The following is a 23765-nucleotide window of genomic DNA, read 5'->3' on the forward strand; positions in this document are numbered from 1 at the left end:
TTTTATATTTAATTCAAAATGCAAATTTTTAAGTCTTTTAAAACGTTTGTTTTTATTCAATTTTCATAGTTTTGGGTTTACGCAACCGTTCTCCTTTCTCCATGCCCGCAGCTCTGTAATTAAATATCAAATTTGTTAACTGTTTCTAAATTAGCTAAGTAATCTCTTACAAGGCACGCAGCTCATCTAGGGTAGGCACACTTTGTATTCGACACGATTTGTCAGCATCTTGCTCATATTCAAGTGGGTGTTTCCTAATCTTATGATCCCTGCAATTGGCGCCGCTGGCAAAGTCCTTGTTGCAATACTTGCAGCTATATGGCCGCAATCCTGTGTGACTCAGCAAATGAATCTTTAAGGCCGTTGAATTCTTAGTCGCAGTGCCACAAATACTGCATTTAAATCGTCGTTCGTTCGTGTGAACATTTTTATGCTTATTCCAAATGGCACGCGTTTGTAATTTCTTGCCACAGATTTCACACTCATAGCTGGGCTCGCCGTGTGTTTGATTATGGATCTGGTAATTAAGAACGTATATATAAATATATGTATAAAAATAATTACAAATCTTCTATTTACGTTGAGACGCTTTCTATTTTTAAAGGCTGCGTTGCAGATTGGACAGACAAATGGCCGATCGTCTGTGTGGACCAGCATGTGCTCTTTTAGCTCTGAAACCGTACGTACTCGCTTTCCGCAGACATCGCATACAAAAGGCTTCTTTTTCATATGCACACGCTCTATATGATACTTAAGTCCAATCTCCGATGATAGCTCCTTGTGGCACATGTTGCACGTAACTGCATATTTCTTAAATTGATTTACATTAGGATTAAATTTAACAGATGTATCTCCTTCAGCTTCGGGTCCTGGAGAAGCGAATAAGAGTCGAGCTAGCGCTACATTTTTACATTTAGAAAGGCTTTCGTCGTGCACGTCAATCATGCCATTTACTTGATTTTGCTTTCTGGGACGTCCGCGTTTTCTTTTAATGGTACTTTGATCGGACGTGAACAGCTCATCCTTCTTCTGTGGTTCTGCTATTGAATTTGGTGATGGCGGATTGTGGTCACCTGATTCTTTCCACTCCTCGAGTAGTTCCATTTTAACCGATAGCTTGGGACGTCCACGCTTTCTTTTTACTGCACCATTCAATGTTTTGCTCTTCTCTTCCAGGTGACAATCCTCAAGCCAAATATGATTTGGCATTAGTGCTTGGTCCACGCTTTCATAGGTGCTTGACAAGTCCTCATCCAAATCAATGGATGCTTCTAATTTTAAACTTGCCATTTCTACTTGCGGTTGCTCGCATGATTCGATGGGTAATATTTTTTTAGAGCCCTTAGGACGTCCACGCTTTCTTTTAACTGGAATTGGAGTTGGGGACAGAGTTAAGTCCAATTGATTATTGTTATCAACTTCTTGAAAATATATATGCCTCTCGCGCTCCAAGCTGTTTTCTCGACTGCTCTCAGCATCAGCCGGTTCTGTTTTGTAAGCACCCTCAGAGCCTCTATCCTGTAGCCCATATTGTTGTCTCAAGGCGAAGACATCGAGCTGTTCGTTTGGCTCTGTGTGGCGTAATAGCTCGAAGATGGGCTGCACCTTGTTTACGTTTTCCATAAAGTTAACCAGTTCGCCGACAATGCCATAGCAATCGCTACATAACATTCCACCCAGCTCGGGCTCCTCGTAACCTATCTATATTGCAGATTTAAAAAACGATTTTATATTTTTATATTGAAATAGCTCACTTCGATATCAAAACATTTGCTAATAATTCTCATATAGACATCTTTTTGGCGCACATTGACAGACGCATTGTCGTTGGCACACAGGCGACACCAATCCAACCAATACCGTTGCGTATTTATGTTTTTTATTTTTGTCATAGTTTTGCATAAATTAATAAATGCGCGCAAAATATAACTTTAATGTATATTTTCATTTCTATAAAGTAGAGTGACCAGACATGGTTGGTATTTGACTAACCATAGCGTCGTAGCAGCTGTTAGTGTGACCGCACTTTCGAAACCAGGGCTGCCGCGTAGCATTTTTATCGGGTATCGATACTTTTGTTTTTGTGATACCCAAGTGTTTTTACCTGGCTACGCTTGCGCAGTTTAAGACATTTGTTTTAATTGTTTGGCTTAATATATTCAAGGTTGAAGTGAATGTAAGTGGTAAACAAAATATGCGTGCGTGTCCAGATAATTATATTTAGTGATTATTCATTGCACCGAATGCAGTTTCATTGTGCTGCGTGTAACAAGATACATTTGATTGCTGCGTATACCATTTGCTGTTGCATTAGTGTGGGTTACACTGTTACATACAAGCCCTGGCTAGAGGCCAGCCTCAGCTCTAGCTGCTGGCCATTGAGCGCAAACCGCATTCCACAGAGCGGCGACCACTGTGCAGACCATCAATGAAAAAGGTGCGTTCCATCTAAACTGGAGTTGATTTATTTTTACCATTTTAAACTTAATCATTTAAACGCTTGCAGTAAGCGCCATGCATCACCATCATCCGCCATTGCCCATAATGAGCGCGGCAAATGCTGCTGTGCCGACAGCAGCGGCCACTTCTTCGCAGCCGCAGCAGCAACAGCCACAGCCGCAGCAGCCACAACAGCGGCGACGAAAAAAGCGCCCCAACTACGGCACACGCACTGTGGAGGTGCGCCGGGGCTATAATGGCTTCGGCTTTACCATATCCGGCCAACAGCCATGTCGCTTGTCCTGCATCATCAGTAATTCGCCTGCCGAACAAGCGGGTCTACGTGCCGGCGATTTTCTCATCTCGGTGAACGGCCTTAATGTGTCCAAGCTGCCGCATGAGACTGTGGTGCAGCTGATAGGCAATTCATTTGGCAGCATACGCATGCAGATTGCAGAGAATTACTTTTCGGACAGTTCGGATGAGGAGAATGCCAATGCTACACTACTGATACAGCGCAGTGCGCGCGGCCAGATGCTGGCAGCTAGCCTGGGTCCGGGAGTGCGCAACAAGCCGCGTTTTCTGCATCACAAATCGAAGATGCACCGACTGCGTAACTCGCCCCAAAAGAAGCCACCAGAGTCAGTAGAGGCTGCGGCTGCTGTGGTTTTACCGGCCTTGCCGGATCATGCCACCTTGCGTCCAGTGCTAGAAGATGCGCCGTTGGCCCATCTCGGAAAGGTGGCGGATGTGGCCAATGTTAGCGCCATGGTGCGCGCAGTGGGCAGCGCTGCTCTGGAATATCGTGTCATTGTTGGCTATCTTGGCACGATTGAGATGCCCAAGCAGATATCTCACAGCTCCAAGCTGCAAACGGTGCGTTCTTGCATACGAAAGCTGCGCCAGGAGAAGCGACAACCCACCATTGTGCTCATGAGCATCACTCCGGACTCTTTGCGCTTGCAGAGCGCGAGTGGTGGCACACTGGCCACCTATGCCTCGGCACGACTAAACTACGTCAGCTCCTCGTCCGAGAGCGAGAATCGTTTCTTTGGGCTGGTGACCAGTGCCGTGCATAACATGCAAATCGATGAGGAATACGAACTTGAGGACAAACCAAATGCCAGCGGCGGCCACATCAGCATATCGCACAGCTGCCATGTCTTTGTCATTGATACCAAGCTGATTGAGCATGGCCAGCATGTGGCACGTGCCCACGAGTATCGCTTGCAATGTACTAGGGATCCCATTTCGAACCTTTGCCTGGAGTTTCCCAATAACTCGGAGTATGTGGTGAATCTTATACGCAGCATGTACACCATGCGCATACTGCCACCTGCCAGTCGCAGCCAACAGCCGCCGGATTATGAGGCGGGAGCTCCTGCCGGCGCCGCCCACTCACCACAGCCCTCCAATCACAGCGAGATTTCCACAACGACCTCCAACTCTGACTCGGGTATTGGCTTTAACAATGACTGCACTAACATATCCGATCGTATTTTGGTCGTGGACTTTGCCGGCGCTCCGGCAGCAGCTGTTCTGGGCCTAGCACCCATGGCTCCAGCTGCAGCGCGTCCACAGGGTATTGTGGGTGTGCCCGATAATCGGTTGACGGTGCGCGCCATGCCCGATCCTGATCCCAAATCGCCGTCCGCATCGTGCTCTTTGCGTCGCCCTAATTTGTTGGCTAGCTTCAATCTGATCAAAAGTCCGGCCACAAATCTTACGGCCACGCGCTCTTGCGATGATGTGCTCAATCTCCTGGTGGATGATCAGCCGGTCCTAGCTGCTGTCGCCTCCATGGATGACATTTCACTGCACTCTACCGCTGCCTCGCAGGATGAGCCGCACATGTTTGTGCACCCAGCCTGCGTGCCGCGCAAGATGCGTCGCTCCATGCAGCCACCGCCGACAGCATCCGAACCAACACCATCTAAGCTTAGCGCCCAAGTCTTTGGCAAGCCGCGTTCGCGACAATCGTTGGGCTTTGAGGCTATCGATAGCATCCAGTCGCCTGGTCTTAACTGCCCTGATCAGCCCATGGACACCTGGAGCAGTCTCCAGAACATACACAAATTAACGCAAGCAAATCCAATAACGGGTCTACCATCATCATCATCCACACATTGCCTACTAGAAGCTACCAACAGTGAACCAGATCTGGGGGTAAGTGCACGCATTTCTATACATTTTTGTGTAAGAACTATATATAATATATAGACAATTCTGAACAAATGTGAATGACTCTCAAGTTTCCAATTTGATTTAATAATACATGTAAATTTCAATACCTTAAGAGCGAGCTTTGACGCGAGCTATCGAACTTCTCTCACATTTATTTTCAAAATCTTTTTGAACGTATTTAAAACGAAAATCGAGAAAAAATTTTGAGAGACAAGATTTATTTATTTTATTTATCATTTTATGATCAAGGAATGAATCTCCTCGCAACTCCCCAGTATTCTTTACAATCTTAGCTTTTTATTATAATTTTTTAAATACTTTTTGTGTGACCTACTTTTTGTCTATACTTTTTTTTTGTTGATAATTTTTCAATTAAAAATGTTAGTTAAATTTATGGAGCTTTTGCCCTGGAACCGGCACTGAAGTTAGATAGCTTTGTTTACCTGGACAACGATGGCTTGTTACCTGAACTTATCGCGCCGCTGTCTTTCGCTCTCCCTCTTTTTCTGACTCTCTCTCGCCTCTATCTCTGTCTCTGTCATTCGCGCGATAAGCCACCGCAGCACACATATTTGGATATATAGCAGTGTATCCTAGTGTTGGTGCTTGTGACTTTGCTGTGTCAGAAATGGAACTGGGCTGGGCTTTGGGTTGGGGCGTTGGGGGTATTGGTGACCAGCGAGTGCTAGGCTGCTGCTCTTGTTCAGTAGTCGTAACGACGCTTCTGCAATAGGTTTATTTGGCCGCGTTCCGTTGCTGCTCTCGCGGTGCTGTAATCAGCGTTCGCGTCACGTCTTGATAAGGAACGGAAATTGTCGACCTGGGTTGGTCACTAAAAATAAAGCGCCAGTGACGTCATGCGCGTATCTCGCCAGCTCAGGCTCATGCGAGTGTTAACTGTGGCGACCACGACCACGTCCACGTCCACGTCGGCGTCGCAGTCGCAGTCGCTGCTTTGTGCCCCGCTTAATTCAATCTAAAGCAATTAATGGGAAAATAACGAAAAACTCGCCATTTGGCGACGACGTTTGCTGACCTTTAGATTGGCGCTCGACGTTTCGCGTTCGTCGTTCGACGCTCGGCATTCAGCTGCCTCCTGACCCCTTTGTCGCGCCCGTGGACCCCCCCTCGACTACGTTCCTGGGATTTCGTTTGATTTTTGATTCGAGAACACGCGATTAAATTTGTTCTTTTCTCTTTCGTTTTTTGTTTTTTTTTTTACAATCGACTTTTCACTTTCGCTGCGCTGTTCATTTTCAACTGTCGCTCAGCGGTTTCTTACGCGAATTGTTTTCGTTATTGTGAACATGTCTTATATCTCTTAATAAAAACGAGAAAAATATATTTAAAAAAAAACAAGAATTGTGCCATAAAAAGCTCAACGCAAGTTCAAGAGCTCAGCGAACTTTACAAAATATTTATACTTATATTATATATATGTATAAATAAATAAATTATCATTAAGTGCGCAAAAAAAGTGAAGCGAGCAAAAACGGAATCAAGTAAAAAGCATTGAGATCCCCATTGCGAGTGTTTTGGATTTTGGGATTTACGCATAATGTAAAAATGTCATTCCGAGGACTCGTTTGTGGCTTCCATTCGGAGGAGAATGCGGTAAGTGAAATGCATATTAGTTTTTACAGGGTATATAGCATGCAATGACCCCTCTAAATGTCATGACCGCTGTGTAACCGGTTACTTGTGTAATTATAAACCAAATACGAACACACACACGTAAGCAGCTTGTGGTATCTACCCAAGCATATTATTATATTTTAACTGTCTGAACTGAAATTAGAACATGAAAAGCGGAGTCGACACACTTAGCTAACTTTCCATGGTTGCCCGACTATTGTCAACCCCTTACATTATGTGTCCGCCTCCCCATCGGATCTCTGCGTAGTCAGCGATATCATTTTCTGATTACTCAATTCGTGTTAAGTTCTGTCGACGCTGTTGAGTTCTTCGCGGCACAAATACCACCTGCCTTACCTGAGGTTAACTACTGCTACTCAATACAAATACCTATATACACATTGACAATTGTTGATATTATTACTCAGTCACTTAGCAAAGGCGATGATATAAGCCCATTTCGAAGTATTATACAATCATATTATAAGCATTAGAGGTTTGTCTTCAAAGTGTAGATATTGTTATTTGACAAGGAAATGGCATATTATTATAACTATTATAAGCATAAATATGTTGTGAATTGAAGATTTAGGAACATCTATTTTTGTATAATCTTAATTTCTTCGATACATATGTAGATTCCCGTTAGGTATACACAGATTTTGCATTGTTTCATTTTTAGATGTCCGACAGCCTCCTCTCTTGTATTTACCAATTTGTTGTAGCTCAACAACTAATGGAAACCTAAAGAAAGCTAAAAATCATGAGTTGTTCTTGGTCCACTTGTAAATCCATTAATTGGAAAATAAACTTTAAGCGCGTTTTATTAATACCATGACTGTTCAGATTAGTCAGGTAGACGGTTCTAATTAAAGTATTGCCTGTGGTTAGAGGCATGCAAAAAAGAAACAACAAATATAAATAAATAAGACCGCAAATTAAATCTTGTTCCAATTATACTAAAAATATCATCTGAGAGGTTTGATATATTTTCAAGGATCTTTGGAATAAATAATTTGAACTACGCCCATTTGCCTTAGTTTTTCGACAGTTAGCATTTTTTAAATGTGTTTTCATGCTCAGCTGCATACATTACTTATTGTAGTAGACCCGCTTTCTCTAAGTGTATTTTCATTTGTGCATGCACGCAATCCGCTAGACAAACTATTCCCAACAGGTTGCTAAATGCCACCTTTTTGGCGGCAAGTTGCAACAGGGCACATGCCGTTGCAGGTGTCTGAAAACCTGAAACAACCCTCGTGCCACAAAAGGAGGCAAGCAGCAGCAACAGCAGACATTAGCGTTGTCAGCTGGCTTGCAAAGGCACTTGCCGCAGTTTCTTTGGTTGGTTCCTTCCGCTCGACTAGCTTCCAGCTCGCCGACGTCATGGGAAATGCACTTCTCACTGGAAATCATTCAACTTCGGGTTGCAGGTTTCTAGTTTCAGCTGTGCCGCGGTCTCTTAGTGAGTTCGGTAAGCCACCGATTGACCTTTCCAGCGGTGGCCATCAACGTCTCGTAACGTATTTGCCAGCTGACGTGGGAATTGGAAGCCAATGCAATGTGCCGCACTTTGCATGTGATTATGCACGTATATTGCTGCGACACACGGCTATCTATTGTCGATATGACAAGAATGTAATGCATTATGTTATTTTCTGTCCATATCTGCGTGCTAAGTTCTAGCTAAACAGACGCCTGCTGCTGATTAGCTTATCGGCCGCACGGGCCAGCCAGAGGCCAAGCACACATAATTTATTAATAAAAATGTCTCTTTTTAAATTTAGACAATTTAATATATATAAATAATATAAATATGTGAATATATATACATGCATTAATAATAAATATGCTATGCTAGCAGGCAATCTATACTATGACTAAGACTCCCTGCAAGTTCGTGAGATGTGTTATCAAAGCTTTGTTAAACAGGCAAATCATTCAAGAAAACAAAAATATATATTTATATTTATATTTGACGAAAACAAACTAAGATTTAGCAACTATATATATAAGAAATTCATGAACGAAATACATTCTGTGTTGTCTTTATTTCTTATTTAGATTATTTTACATTTATAGCAAAGAAATGATAGGCTATTTAAATTAAATTGACTCGAAATATACTAAATTATATACATTAAATAATTTGCATTAAATTGCATCGCCTACTAAATAAACATTACATAACTAAAGATTCTGAAGAGGATTTTTGCCATTTCATTTGAAAACTTCGAAATTCTTTTCGAAATTTGTTGATTTGATTTGAATTTAAACTTTTTATTATTCAATTGTTTTAAACACTGTTTTTAATATAGCATCTTAAAAAGTTCCCCTTCAATTGCGCCCACAAACATGAATTAATCAATATATACAAAAGATTAAAATATTTTTTTCGAATTTAAAGAAATTGAATTTTCACTTAGGCAGCTTATTTGTATTTAGAAAAGTTATAATAAAATTCTATTTTTAACCATGGCGGGTCAGAGACTGCCACAATCTGCAATTACTTAACATAATGTTAACATTCAAATAACATTGCTGTTAACTGCGTTGAAAGGTTGCCGGAAGAATGTCGCCAGAGTACTTAAAGCTTTTATTTTATAAACTGTTTTCGATACAAGCTGCTTCGGCACATGCATACATATTTATATACTTGCATACAGATATACCCTATATATAGCTGATATGCTTGTTAGCTACACTCTCTACAATTTGTGGAATTAAATTACTGAAAGCTGACAGCGAGCGCAGAATAAAAAATACACACCTGACTCTGGCTTTGTGCCCTCGATATCAGGTGCCCAGTGACTAACTGGCGGCAACATTACAATAACAACAACAACATTGAGAATGACAGCAGCTACAACAAAAACAACAACAACAACAACAACAGAGACAACGACAACATTCCCCTTCAACCACGAATAAACAACAAATAAAAACGCGCGCACGCGCTCTTTTTCCACTGCGACGCTCAACAGCTGCTGCCGTCGTTGTTGTTGTTACTACTGCTGCTGCTGCTGCTACTATTACTGAGCCAAGTTAACAACTGGCAAACGCGAACAGCTCTCACAACGCGTGAGTCAGTCTTCAAGCGCAGCTCGTACGTAACGCATGAACAAAAATAAAACAATTCAAAAACTTTTAGTCAAACGAGTCGATCACAACATCTATATAAATAAAAGTGTGCAATTAAATGAATCAAGAGACTTACAAATTAATATTCGAGCCGTGCTAATTACTGTTGCCGCGCCGCAATTTTGTGCATGTGGCCAAAACCAAACGCATTTCTAAATTTGCACCTTGGCGCTTGTTCTATGCGCTAAAAATAAAACGAGAAAAGGAGACGCCAAAAAAAGTAATCACAATAATAAAAGCACATGGAAATACTTTTCAGTTTATAAACTGTGCACACTTACACACACAATCACACACACGCACGCACACCCACCATTGGACTATGCTCCAAAAATATTTCATGTAATTGCCCGGAGGTTATTTTGCGTAAATAAACGCCAGAAACGTATCGACGTCATTCGGAAAACGCGCCCAAAACGCGCGCGTTTCGAATAAAAAAAATTTCCCCCTCGCAAAAACAGAAAAAAACAAGTTAAGAATTTGACTTTCATGAAATATTTGCACCCTGACGCGTCTGTGTATTTTCCCTAGATAGACTTGTTTGTGTGTGTGTGTGTGTGTGCGCATGTGTGAGCTTGTGCTTCTTTTTATAAACTTTACCTAAAAGTCTTTATAAAAAACATAAACAAATTATATTTTACATTGCTATTAAAACGCAAAGCATTCGCACGTTCGCAGTTTAAGCAGAATTTTGGGGCTTGTTCGCGCCAGCTGTGCTGCTTGGCCCCTGCCCAGATCTAGATAGATCATTCAATAGCAAGATCGCCGCGAATAATATAAGAGAAAGACCATTATTCTATAGATTCCACTTAAAATCCCATTGTAGAAAATTTCCATTTCGATTTAAAACGAAATTTGCTTAAATTTTGGCATTCGCATGAAATCGCCAGGAAATGTTCAAGAAATTACAGCAAACCTGCATTAGAATGCCACAATCTGAGATCTCTTTCTAGTATTATTGCTTGTGATTAGATGAGCTGGCTATAAAATGATGTCACAGCCATTGCAAAAAGCGCTTTGATCTCCGACTGCCTGGCCGCCTCTGCTGACTGCTTGCCATAGAGCTCTATAGGGCGACGCACTTGAAGAAAAAACTGAATGAAAAATATATGGCATTATATATAATAGAGCAAAGTGTTATTTATATCAGAATATTAGAAGATTGCTTGAATTTGAAGATATTCTCTTAGATAAAATATATTTTCTTAAGAGTTTTGCTTACCCCATCTCAGCGTGCTTCATAGCATTTTCTCTGAGTGTATTCAAGTCATTTTGTGTTAGGAGTGTAGTCTTACACACACACACAGAGACACACATGCTTAGCTAACTTATTCACAACGACTTTTTAGCAATAACTGCTGTTAATTATGCAACGATCATTCGATGATAATTCGTACTCCGTAGACAATGCATAATGGCGGCGGTCGTGTCACGCGATGACATCTTAAATATGGTGGGTGTAGCCATAATTTATGCAGTGTATTTAATATGATTTCAGAACTTATCTTTAGTATGAGAAAGCCGCCGCCGCCGCCGCCGCCACTCAGCCCACATAGGCTGGCTTAGTTATCAATTTGGTCTAGATATTTATTATACTAAGGTAATATCGCCCAGTCACGTTTCTGCCTTCAATTCTTCCGCTTTATTTTTGTTATTTACCTTCTCTTAATGGAACATTTTGAGGGTATTTTCCATTTTCCATTGAAAATTTTCAATTTTTCATGGCACACGTTCAATTTAAGAACTTTTGGAATGCCCATAAATATATCGCTGTTGCAATAATTAGCGCCAGATAGGGTATGCTGCATGAGAGAGGTATATTGGTCAGGCACGCTAAACACTTTGAGAATTCTATATTTATTGATTGCAAAGGCGCCTTATATTGATATTCTGTATAAGCTGAAAGAGCTTACCTAGTAGAAAGGGAGAGTCTCAATCGCATCCATTTCTCAACTCTGTTTTAGCTGCTTTCATACTTATACAGGGTATTTCATTGTCAGCCATTAATCCTAAAACGTAACTAATTTACGAGCCGTCGTAATATTTTCCAATTCAAGCCCCTTTGATAGCTGGAAAATGCGTTTAATTTAGTTGGTTTTATTTCACGAAACTGCGCATCGAAATTCACAAATGAAATTGTGCATAAATCCGCATTTATTTAAAGTATACCAATTGCATAAGGTGCTATAAAGTGTATTGCGGTGACGCATTGACAACTTCCCTAGTTGGCGACTCAGCATTTATACACACACACGCAGAGATATCTATTCGAGTGAGTTATAAAAAACTCATTTGGCATGCGCGGCAGGTAAAAAGAAAGCAGAGACGTCCATAAAAAACAATTGTCGAATAATAATAAAGAAATGGCAGAAGAATTGAATGAAGGCAGATTGAAGACGTCATGTGGCAGCGTCATGTAGCATCAGCAGATCCTTGGCTCCAAACGCTGGCACATCTGTGTCGTCTCAAGTGCGTCAGACATGGGCGCCGGTGCTCCACGCTCACCCCTCTACCCCTCCTACTCACCTGGCAAACGCACATTTTTTGTTCTCCGGTGCGAAAATGGCTTTTCCCGCATTTCGCATATGTCGAACTGTGCATGTGTGTGTCAGACGCTAGTTTACCTTTGCCGTGGCATTCACGCTGGAAAATTCAGTTCAACGCGAACAGCCAAGCTAAACGCACGCCTCCTTTTTGGCTTCTGGTTAAACTGACGTTCAGAACTTTGCGTTTTAATATTTGCGTAGAAGAAATACAACAACAACAACAACAACAAACGTTTCCTTTCACATTTGACAGCGCGCGTCATGAGCAACAGCGGTACAGTGAACACCGCTAAGACAAACTTAACAGTTATCAACAACAACAACACCAACAAAAATAACCATTCGGGCAACATCGGCAACATGGTCGAACGTTTTGTCCAATCCTTGGGCCAGTTGAACGACTCCGGCAGCTGCTTCGATGCCAGCTTCGAGATCAAACACATTCTTCAAAGTCCCAGCCTGATGGCGGCCACGACGATGCCGCCTGGCCGAGAGCATCGGCATCGCTGCCTCACCGAGTTGGACCGGGAGCAGCTGACACGCTTTGTGCAGGAGTTCGAGGCGCGTCAATCGGTTGCCTCTACGCCCAAGTCCAAGTGCAGGTCGCCCTTCTTGTGCCGCAAGGCGAAGGAGATTTATCTCAACGCCAGCGGCAGACGCAGTGCCTCGCCGCACATTCCCATAGAACCAGTGCAAGAGCTGGAGGAGGAACAGGAACAGCCAACACGCAAATCCGCTGAGGCAGAGGATTTGATGCCACCGCCGATGGCGTTGGCCCGCGTCCAAGCCGAACGACGCAGTTGCCGCAGTGCCTCGCGTGTGCTGCAGTTCTTCAGCTCGGCCACGAAGCGGCGCAGTGGTAGCCGGAAGCTCAGCGAAGTGGATGCCACGGATGCCACCTGTGACGATTCGCCTGTGCTGCTGCGAGTCAGTACCGGACAGCAGGTGGAACAGGAACAGCTGGGTTGCATGCCACTGTCGGGAGGCAGCACAGGCAGCGGCTCCGAGGATGAGGAGCATGACGATGGCATCAGCTCGGCCAGCTCCAACTTGACGACACAGTCGGGAGGCAGCTGCAGCTCGAACAGTCGCAACATATCGCCCGACTCCAGCTTCGAGTTGCATGCCCCGCTATTGCCCAGTTTCAAGGTGACACCACCGCGAGGCGTCTGCAAGGCAGGCAAAGATTTCGCTCGCTTCCTGCGCGGCTCGTTCCATGCCAAACGCGCCTCCATCACAACACTGCGACGATCCCTCAGCGATCCGGATGCCATGCAGCAGCTGGACTTCACCAAGCCCCAGATCCCGCCTCCGAGTGCGACGACAATGCGACCCCTGGGCGATGTCAGCAACGTGATGCGCGTGAGTCACTTTTAGAAACAATCACTCGATCCGATCCCTTCATTTAGCACTGCAGGCGACACTTTGGGTTATCCAGCTGCGTTCCATTAGCTCTTAAGCACATTTTTGTTTACGTTTAAGCCTCGCACCGCGATTTTGTTTATTTACGCTCGCGTCACCTTTAATCATTTCCCTATTGGGTGCCGCCCAACCCCTTCCCCAATCCCATCCATATGGCGGCATTTTTTGCTCTTGTCTATGTTTACTGTTTACTTGGCCATAATATCTGATCGATTTAGTAGCAGCCCCTAGCCTAGGTTAGCCTTAAATACGTGTACACCATTTAGATATAGTTTATGCATCCCAATAAAAACCAACCTGTTTGTAAATACTCAGACTCGTGTGCCATATAATCAATTTGTTTAAAGGTTTATCGTGTGCCAACGGCTTGAATTTGGTTTTAATTGTTTCCTCAAATCGGTTGCCTGTAGATTCTCCATTGGATATCAATCAAAATGTGTTGACTGGATTCATCTTAATAAAAGATTCGGTCTCAAATGAGCAATTGAAATGATTGAGCTGATGTTCTTTCAGCCAATATAGCATATAAATATTTAAAAAATTAGCACAATTAGAGATCATATCAGAATGATTAATTTGCGTCTGATTAGAATGTGTTCCAATTGGAAATATGTTCCAGCAGCTATAACAGAAAACAATTGTAAAAAGAATCAAAAACAATACTAAAATATATATACTTATATTTCGTAAAGCTATCCAATTTTGGTTCCTTAATTTCGATTCTAAAAATAATTTCTCTCAAGAAAATACTAAAAATCAGATACTAAAAATAGTAAAACTGGAAAGGCTTTAATATATTCATATTTAACACTTTTTATTATTTCTCCACTTATTTGAATGGAATCGTCAATTATGTTTTTGGTGTTTGCCATAATGACTTTCTAATTGTTTAATTTGCATGTGCGACGCATTAGCCATTTCACTTTCCATCAAAGTGCTGTTGCGTTTTCATAATTCCATCAAATTGCCGATGAACAAACGCCTACGTGAACAGAGTATTCAGAAACATGAATCATTTATAAACAAATGAATACAGAGGGAATGCCCATATAAATTTGATAGACGTCATTAAATATCGGTTGGCATAAATGAAAATATATATTTCATACATATATTTAGCTAAGTACATATGTACATTTAATTACATATGCATGTGTGTGCATATATACATACATCTTCCGCTTTAAACAACGCCGGAACGCATATGACCCGCATTGGCATCCAGAAAATTAACGTAAATCAACAAAAACAACAAAAGCAACAATAGAATCAACGGGCGGCCGCTTGCCGGATATTTCATTTAGTGCCAGTGTGTGCAATTGTTCAAGAAGTAAAAAATAACAGCAAAAAAATACCAAAATGCCAAAACGATATGTATTATAAAATTCTTAATGATCTAAAAATCTGGCACGCAGCACGCACAGCGTACATTAAAGAACATTTTTGCTAACTAAATTCGGCTAAACTAAACAAATCATAAATAACAATTAATTTATGTTAAACCATCTGTAGCTAGTATGAGATCGGCGCAAATTAGGCTTTTCATATGGTCATGTGTTAAACGCCACGCGTTCACCCTCTATCCCTACCCCCATCCGCTTCAACTTTTTCTCTTTGTGGCGGCGTGCAAAATAACTTAATTTATCAGCTAAATACGCAACACTTGGTAGACAGTTGCCCGCATTTGAGCTCCCCGTTGTTGCTGTAATTGCTAGGCATTTTAATTATTTCAATTGTCTAAGCTCTTTGTTTATTTGGCATCGCAAATGGGCTGCTTTAATTTATTTACGCCGCTTTAGGTTATTTTTAGCACAATTTATTTACTTGCAACACGCTCACATGTGCTCTTTGCTAGCTCATTAAAATTTCTGCTGCATACATTCGTGGGCACATAAACCAAAAATGTCTATGAAACACAAAACAAACAAAATGTCTTGCCAACTAAAATAATTGGCAACATTCGTAAACGTTTAATTAGACAGCTGCCCAAACCATATATATGTGTGTGTATGTATGTATGTACATTGAGATACCAGCAGTGGCAAAAAGAGAGGGAGAGAGAGAGCATACTCCCACAACGTACATACAAACATTTCATTCATAAGCAACAAACGAAAACGAGCAGCCGGCGTCAGGTAAATAGGCAAATAAACATAACGAAGGAAAAACAAAAAGATAATACGACAAAACATGGATACATTCCTATAGCAGCAAATAATAAAACAACAATAGCAATATGAGTAAGCAATATCTCACACAAAAGCAGCTGTATGTCGAGTTCGAAACTTCGAAAAGAGCGTGCGTGCGAGAGAGATCGAACAATTGTGTAGGTGAATTCGAACGCGTCAGCCACGATTGATCGAACCACGACTTTTGTTTCAAACCACTTCGAACTTAAATTTGTACAAATAAGTTTCTGCAAGTCTGTATGTAAAACTTCATCACCATTCGGCCAACAACAAAGGTGTGGCCTCCCCAATGAACTGAAAATCCCTACTCCAGCATTTCAAACCAATTTCTGGATCGATCCAACCAGCGCCCAGTTACAACATGTTTACTGTGTGTTCGCTGTGTTGGATTTGGTTGGATACAACAATCAAATGCTCAGGCATATACATTAATGTATATCAGTATGTGTGTACGTATATGTGCAGACGTCTGATCAGCAGCTGGCTGAGCACAAAACAGACGATGTCAGTTATTTTATACACGTTGGGGCTGCGAGTCAGAGATTCGAAGCTCGGCACTTGAATAGCGTGTGAGAGAGCGGGGCGCAATCGGAGTGTGTGAACAAAAACAATTCCACAAAAAGTAATTATAAAGCCAGTGCCAAAGAGCAATAACAAATACCAACCGAAAGTGAAGCAAAAGTGCACAGTTAAGTTTGTGTTTTGTTGACAAAAGCGGCACGTTTGCGCTTTCTCACTTACTCAGATACACGCACACACACTAACACACAAGCAGATCAGCGAAATTTTCGCAATGCGATGACACGCCTTGGGAATACCAAAAATTATCGAAAAAGAAAAAACAATTGAAATCGAAAACAAAGCACGCAACAACAGCAACAGCAACTGCAACTGCAATTGCGTTTGCGTCTGCGTTTGTGTCTGCTGGTAGGTTTCACAGCGTCAACTGCCAACTATGGTTAGTTAGTTTTTGTCATTAGCATGCGTTACGAACAGTTTATGTATATGTATGCCTGCATGGATGTGTGTGCTCTCCCTTTAGCATAAAGTAATTGCGAAACGCCCACTCAGCACTTAACACTGAGAGCTGTGATCTCCGCCCCTTTCCTCTACGCGCGTTACTCACTTGTTTGACAATTGACAATGGGCCCAATTCGAGATAAGATATTCGAAATTCTAATCGCTGTTTATTTATTTATTTGTGGACTAATGATTTATCAGCACTTCGAAGAAACTGTGTCGCGCTTCTGGGAATTATATCTTGCAAATGTTGAAAGAAGATATTATTCCATATCTGTACATGTACAAATATGAATATATGAATATATCTACATTTTGGGTGTCGAGAACTTCTTTGTTTTTCTCCAAGAAATTGATATGCGTGTTTTTCTTGGCTCTCTGCCAAAAAGTACGTGATGTATCTTTTAGGTTGTGTTTCTAGGTTTTAGATTTCAGCAGCTTTCAGTGGAAGCTGCTTATCAGATTTGGCGGCTTTGATGTAGTCCGAAACAGGCCTCCAACTTAATTATGATGATTCATTTGCATTGTTATTAAGCCAGGAAACAGCTTCACAAACCGTAGACCGTTTACAATCTCAATTTCACGACTCGCTCAACAGACCGTCAAGAATTTTCACTCGGCACTTCGCTTGCCAGGAGCCGGCTACAATTACCAAAAGCTTTTGACAAACCAAGCGCCAGCTATACACAGTAAAAAAAGATGACGTCTACATTTATTTATTTATTGAATTATCGGAATGGGAAATATACGTTATTTTTATTTTCTCTAAACATCTTTTGTTGAAATAATAAACTTGATTGAAGTTAACGATTGTTTAACTGCTAAATATGGTTTCGAATTAAAATCAGTTTATTTACTTTTTTCACTGTGTTAGCAGTACTTGATACTTGGAGCTGGGATCGTATTACTTTATGGCAGCGCATTAGCTCATGCTTTAACGCTGCAGATTAAGCTATATAGACATGATTACTGCTGGATTGGTAACCTGAGCTAAAGCCATTCAAGTTAATTTACTCGTGGGATTTTGCTTATTTTCTTTTATATATATAATTTTTTGTTTCTTGGGTTTTTTTTTCTTTTCCGTTTGTGGCTTTCGCATCGAGACATCTTCGAGACTCAGCGCAATGACTTTCATGCCACAATTTGTGGCAGGGCGTGTTGCTGCTGATGACTTCAATATGAGGAGGCAGCTACAGCGGTTAAATTGCGGCTGCCAACGGCGGAAAAAGCACTGTCCATGCTCGGTGTCCACTCGCGCATGCAAAACACTCAACGAAAAGAGGCGCGGGGCGTGGCATTGTTACTTCATTATTCCACCTGTTTAGGTGTGTGTGTGTGTGTGTGTGTGTGCGGCAATTTGAATTGTTGCCCAGCTTTGGCTTTCGTTTTGCTTCGCTAATTTTTCAATTTTCCATTTGATTTTTCTCTATTTTTTGTGTCATTTATTTATTTTTAATTATTCACTTTGGCAAATTGCTCATTTCCTACTTACAATTGCGCGTCACTCGTTGCCGATTGCCGCTAAATGTTGCCGCCACAATAGAGAGCAACAACATGCAATACGAACAATCCCCGTCGCCCCTCGCCCCTCGCCCCTTTCACTCTGCCTATGCCCCTTTGTTGCTATTGTTTGGCAATCAACGCTGATTTATGTTCGTTTGCTTCTCTCTCGTTCTCAATCTCTCTCGTTCTCTCTCTATCTCTCTCTTTCAATTGGTGGCTGCTGCTGCTTAACACATTTGACCCCGCTCGCTGCTTTTCTGCTTTCTTTACCCTCTGCCCCTTTAAAGTTGTGCATTTACTTTTGTGGGGTCGGCACATTCTGCTCTTCTTTTTGACCCAATTCCTATGCATGTGCACATTCTATACTCACACAGACACATACATATATGCATCTGTATATAGGTCCACTTATATAAACATATATATGAGCTTATGTGATAATAATACTTAAGCTTTTATCTTTATTTATGCAACTCAAGCTTTTGTTGTGAAATCATTTTTTCTTTAAAATTTCTGTCAAACATGAAAACATCTCAAAAAACCTCTTGAAACCCGCTTTAAACCCTCTTCAAAACACAAGTAGATAGTATTTGTTAGTTTACATCTATAAATTAAATTATTTGAGTACAATAATTTGCAATTCTAAGTGTGTATTTGCTGCAACTGTTTGTTTTTCCAGACATAAATTAATTAAAAAAAAAAAACAATATGAAGTGAATTCTGTTATTATTTTAGTTAGGTAATAGCTGAGAGATCAAGGTTAAAGTATTCAATTTAATTGCTGTCCAGTGAACACATAAGCGATAGTAATCTAACATGACAATGAATATATATTATACATATCTTATGGACTACAAACTAAATGAATTGAGCAAAGCTTGGTTTGTATTCGGGTACTTTTATGGTGTCTCTGGGTACCATCTGTAGTTTCTCTTCGGGAAGATCTCTGGAATGCTTTCATTTGATGGCGTGACTGGCAATTGTTCAATTCCAAAAGTCCCATCTCAGCTCACACGAGCCGAGCCAAACCAATTGGTTTCTATTAATGAAGTCGAGTCGCATGAAAATTGGCTTTGGCCTTTTATGTTCGACTTTGCCAGCCGGAAATGTTTCCAAATTTCTCTCACACACACAGCATCATGTATACTACTTATGTATATATACTTATATAGATGAATAAATATAGGTAAAAATATTTTGTGGCTTACGTTCGGTCAATGCGAAACTCGAGCTTAGAAACAGAATTCATTAATCTCTCGCAACAAGATCATCATTAAATTTGAAACGATGGGAAATGCATAACTGTGATAGAAAGCAAGACTTAGACTAGAGTATACCCTGTAGCTATTAAGCTAAGAAAATAAAATACTAATTGAAATGAAAAGCATCTGCTTAAAGAGGATACATAGTTAAGGAAGTAAGCACAAATTGGAGAAGCTTTGGTCTTTCAATGTACATCTCTATAGTATACAGATATCTTAAAAAGAAACCTTAACTTATCATAAAGTAAAGTTGATTTAAGTCGACTTAGAAGTTTCTTTAAATATTCGTCTCTAACCAGCATTGGCAGCACTTTATTGCAGTACAATTTAAACCCATTCTTATGGGAACCGTCGGGTATAGAAAACAAACGAGAAATAAACATAAATACAAACAGATATATGTTGAAAATTATGTATAAATAGCGGCGGCAACGGCTTCGAGTTTGTCTGACAAAAGTGATTATCAGCAAAGTGCAGCAAATGGATTGGACAGCCAGTCAGGCAGGCAGGCAGGCAGTGCAGGCAGTCCCACAAACGACACTCATCGCAATACACAGACACACATATATATATATATATATATATATATACATATATATATAGAGAGATGTATATGTATATATGGACATATGCATATATACGCCTAGGCTAGCTTTACAATTTGTTCACACAATTAGAGTAGTAGGGTAGACAGAGCAATAGTTGCCAACGGCTGGCAACTGTTGCTAGAACTGTTGCTGTCGTTACATGCGTCACACACACACATACACACACACACACACAGTGCGACGTGCCCATGTAAAACTTCTAAAAAGTTCAAAAGTTTATCGTGCTCTCTGTTTAGGGCTTGGCCGTGATAATGACAGACGTGATCGGGCAGTCTGTCCCTCATTTCTACATTCCCTCAATTTGTTCTTGTAAATTGCCCCTGAAAATGAACTTGTCGCAGGGGGTGCTTGAACTGCAAGATGGCTATGAATACACTTTGAATACGACTGAGCAGCTGAGCGGTGTTAGGAGATATGCAAACTGCTAAAACTTAAATCAGAACCTATCCAAAAAGTTATACTATCTGAAAGTTGAATCACCCTGTTTCTGTTTTATTTCTCTGTTTACCAACTTATGCATGTATTTGTGTAGTTATTTAGGTGGACATTAGTTGTGTTGAATGGCAACCAATTGATAACATATTTATTGTTCGCTTGTTTGATTTTAGAACCGCGCACTGCCGTCCAATGCCTCGCCCTTTCGTCGAGCCTGGGGTCAATCATCGTTTCGCACGACGCGCACCGACACGGTGGCCAAAGTAGGAGGGTCTGGCAACAGTCCAGCAGTGCGACGCTCTGCCTCGATGAACGCCTCCGACAACGATGTGTACATTAAGACGCTCATGCTGGACGAGCTCAAGCCGGCGAAGCAGTCGCAGCAATTGGGGCTCTTCCAGGTGCCGCAAATACTTACCACACCGGCGCCACCGTCCAGCGTGACGGTGAAGGCGGGAGGTGGTGAGTCGACGCTGGAGCTGGCACCGCAAGAGCAGAACGGTCCCAGCAGTTGGGGCACGTCGTTTGAACGCATGCTGCAGGATGCAGCCGGCATGCAGACCTTTGCGGAATTCCTGAAAAAGGAATTCTCCGCGGAGAATATTTACTTCTGGACCGCCTGCGAGCGCTATAGATGCATGGAATCGGAGTCAGAGCGCGTAGCTCTAGCCCGGGAGATCTTTAGCAAGCATTTGTCCAACAGCAGCAGCGATCCAGTTAACGTGGACTCGCAAGCGCGTAATCTAAGCGAAGAGAAGCTGACAAGTGGTGCTACGGACATCTTTGCCGCGGCGCAAAAGCAAATCTTTAACCTAATGAAATTCGATAGCTATCAACGGTTCATACGCTCAGATCTGTACAAGAGTTGCGTGGACGCAGAGCAGAAGCAACAGACATTACCTTTTACGGGTGCCGATCTGGATGAGCTGTTGAAGACAAATTTTCACGTAGTGGCCTCGCCCAAGGTAAGTAACTGAGCTGTTATCCTAGTGGAGTTTAATCTCAATACTTCGATGGCAATTTCAGCTCAAGAAATCCGCAAGCAATGCAGAGGATCGGCGACGTAAGAGCCTATTGCCCTGGCATCGCAAGACGCGCAGCAAATCCCGTGATCGCAGCGAAATAATGGGCGATCTGCAGCAGTCGTTGATGCCTCCGCCGCAAGCACCAGGCGTAACTACGATAGGTGCGCCAGCGCCTCTGCTGACGCTGTTGTCTGGTGGCTCAGTGAGCGATTTACACAGTTCCCGATCCTCGTTGTCATCTTTCGATGCCAACCAGGCCGGACAAGGTGCCAGCGCGGATAATGTTTGCTCCTTGTGCCGAGTTATACTCACCGACGGAGCCACAACCATTGTGCAGACACGTCCCGGCGAGACCGTGGCCCAGCTGGTGGAGCGTCTACTGGAGAAACGCAATCTGGTCTATCCCCATTATGATGTTGTAATACAGGGCAGCAACAAGTCCATAGATACGCAACAGTCATCAAAGTTGCTGGCTGGCAAAGAGGTGCTAATCGAGCGTCGGGTGGCCTTCAAACTGGATTTGCCCGATCCGAAGGTCATATCGGTCAAAAGCAAGCCGAAGAAGCAGCTGCACGAGGTAATCCGGCCCATATTGAACAAATATAACTATCGAATGGAAAGCGTGCAGGTGTTGCTGCGCGATACTCAAGCGCCGCTTGATCTGATGCAGCCCGTCACGGTGGCCGACGGCCAGCGGCTTCAAATAGCACTGATCCAGCCGGATTTTCAGCAAGGCGGCAGTAGCATGCCGCCGAAGCTTAGTAAACCAATGAAACCGCTACCCACGTTGACGACGGACTCGGCGCAGGGCCAGTTGGACGAGCTCACCAACAAGGTGTTCAATGAGCTACTGCAGAGCAAAGCGGATGCTGCAGCGGGGCCGACCCAAAAGTCAAGCGATCTGTGTTCCATGAAGTCAAACGAAGCACCCTCGGAGAGCTCCTCCACGCTATTCGAGCGCATGCGACGTCAACAGCGCGACAATAGCAACATTCCAGGCAGTAAGCTGCCCAAGCTCAAAAAGAAATCCACGAGCAGTCAACATTCCGAGGAGGCAGCCGCAGTGGCAACGACATTGCCCAATGCCGATCCCAAAAAACCCATCATAGCCAAGCTTAAGGCGGGCGTCAAATTGCAGTCCACGGAGCGAGTAGCAGAGCACCAGGGTAAGTGCTGCCCACCAATTGTCGCTTATTGCTTGATTTACTAACATTGAAATTTCATAATATGCAGATGAACTACTCGAGGGCCTGAAGCGAGCGCAGTTGGCGCGCCTGGAGGATCAGCGGGGCACTGAGATTAATTTTGATCTGCCCGACTTTCTGAAGAACAAAGAGAATCTCAATGCGGCCGCCTCTAAGCTACGCAAGGTGCGCGCCAATTTGAGTCCAGTTAATAAGGCCAGCAGCAGCGGAACGGATGCGCCTCAACCAGCGCCACGCCTCTCCATTACACGCAGTCAACAGTCACCCATGAAGGTAGATCTTGAGGTCGAGGCAGACTTACCGGCATTGGCATCGGCAACGGCAGCGTCCATTGAACAGCAGGATTTGCAGGAATTCACCAAAGCGCCGCCACCATTGCCGCCCAAGCCAAAGGTGTTGCCCATTAAGCCATCGAATTGGGGCGTGGCCAATACTCCGCCCAATGGCAACTACAGCAACAAATTCTCGCCCGCCAAGCATACATCCGCATTGACGCCGACATCCACGACGGCGACAACGTCGCCTGCAGGCACAGCAACAGCGTTATCCTTTGCCACCAAGCTACCGATGGACTTGGCACGCAAATCGCTGGAGCAGGCGAGCGCACGTTGCGCGTATCTAGATGAACCCAGCAGCAGCTTTGTTTAACCCTAAGTCTACTTATCGATCTTCGACTGATCATTGTATATACTTTTATATATATATATATTTATTAATATTTGTATTCTATGAAGTGTTTTATAAGTGCCCATCAAAAGGATATATGACGAACGTTGTGGCACACAGCTGCTTCGCGGGCTGATCGTATTTATAATTAGCTGCACGTTCTCTTAAGTTTAAATAAATAAATAAATACCTATATTTAAACATAAAACCTTCGCATTTTGCAGAAACAAGTGTGCATCTGCATTATATGAACAGCTTTACATTTAGAAATATATATAGTTATTTAGTTTTTACATAAATATTTAATGGAAATTTGCATTTCCCAAAGATCTTTCGAATTGGAATATTTCAATTGAAATCTATTGAAAAGCTAAAAGTGGGCGATTTAGTATGACTTATTAATCTAGCAATCTGGGTTGAGACAGACGTTGCTTAATAGTGTCTGTATGACTCCTCGAATATATGTATATACCATATACCACCTG

At 42.4% G+C, this 23765-nt stretch overlaps 2 protein-coding genes across 9 annotated transcripts; one reads left to right on the top strand and one right to left on the bottom strand.

The window, feature by feature from the left end:
* Positions 1-52: 52 nt before the first annotated feature.
* Positions 53-1941, bottom strand: LOC111595917 (zinc finger protein weckle-like). The gene is made up of 4 exons (XM_023309868.2): positions 1755-1941; positions 580-1701; positions 171-517; positions 53-113 (listed from the first exon to the last, which is right to left on the bottom strand). Exons 1-4 carry the CDS (start codon positions 1890-1892, stop codon positions 53-55), a joined length of 1668 nt encoding a protein of 555 aa, XP_023165636.1. The 5' UTR covers positions 1893-1941.
* A 163-nt stretch (positions 1942-2104) lies between these two features.
* On the top strand, positions 2105-23565 carry LOC111595911 (regulator of G-protein signaling loco). Of its 8 annotated transcripts, XM_023309856.2 has the most exons (6): positions 2105-2176; positions 2250-2437; positions 2507-4605; positions 20558-21349; positions 21411-22575; positions 22643-23565. In XM_023309856.2, exons 3-6 carry the CDS (start codon positions 2515-2517, stop codon positions 23260-23262), a joined length of 4668 nt encoding a protein of 1555 aa, XP_023165624.2. In that variant the 5' UTR covers positions 2105-2176; positions 2250-2437; positions 2507-2514; the 3' UTR covers positions 23263-23565. The 8 variants fall into 8 exon arrangements, with proteins under 8 accessions (XP_023165624.2, XP_023165623.2, XP_023165626.2 ...); XM_023309855.2 differs by having other exon boundaries at positions 2119-2437; XM_023309858.2 differs by lacking the exons at positions 2105-2176; positions 2250-2437; positions 2507-4605 and adding an exon at positions 6137-6237 and having other exon boundaries at positions 22643-23540.
* Positions 23566-23765: the final 200 nt, after the last annotated feature.

The sequence above is a fragment of the Drosophila hydei genome, unplaced genomic scaffold, assembly GCF_003285905.1.
Source record: "Drosophila hydei strain 15085-1641.00,03,60 unplaced genomic scaffold, DhydRS2 tig00008119-arrow-pilon, whole genome shotgun sequence".
In the NCBI taxonomy this organism is placed as follows: domain Eukaryota; kingdom Metazoa; phylum Arthropoda; class Insecta; order Diptera; family Drosophilidae; genus Drosophila; species Drosophila hydei.

What these genes read in the sequence shown, in the direction of transcription:
- LOC111595917 (XM_023309868.2), bottom strand. Translation starts at nt 1,892, where the DNA reads ATGACAAAAATAAAAAACATAAATACGCAACGGTATTGGTTGGATTGG. An exon ending in GCAAATGTTTTGATATCGAA is followed by an intron (nt 1,702 to 1,754) that starts GTGAGCTATTTC and finishes TCTGCAATATAG; the next exon opens with ATAGGTTACGAGGAGCCCGA. An exon ending in AAAATAGAAAGCGTCTCAAC is followed by an intron (nt 518 to 579) that starts GTAAATAGAAGA and finishes CTTAATTACCAG; the next exon opens with ATCCATAATCAAACACACGG.
- LOC111595911 (XM_023309856.2), top strand. Translation starts at nt 2,515, where the DNA reads ATGCATCACCATCATCCGCCATTGCCCATAATGAGCGCGGCAAATGCT. An exon ending in ACGTAGTGGCCTCGCCCAAG is followed by an intron (nt 21,350 to 21,410) that starts GTAAGTAACTGA and finishes TGGCAATTTCAG; the next exon opens with CTCAAGAAATCCGCAAGCAA. An exon ending in GCGAGTAGCAGAGCACCAGG is followed by an intron (nt 22,576 to 22,642) that starts GTAAGTGCTGCC and finishes CATAATATGCAG; the next exon opens with ATGAACTACTCGAGGGCCTG.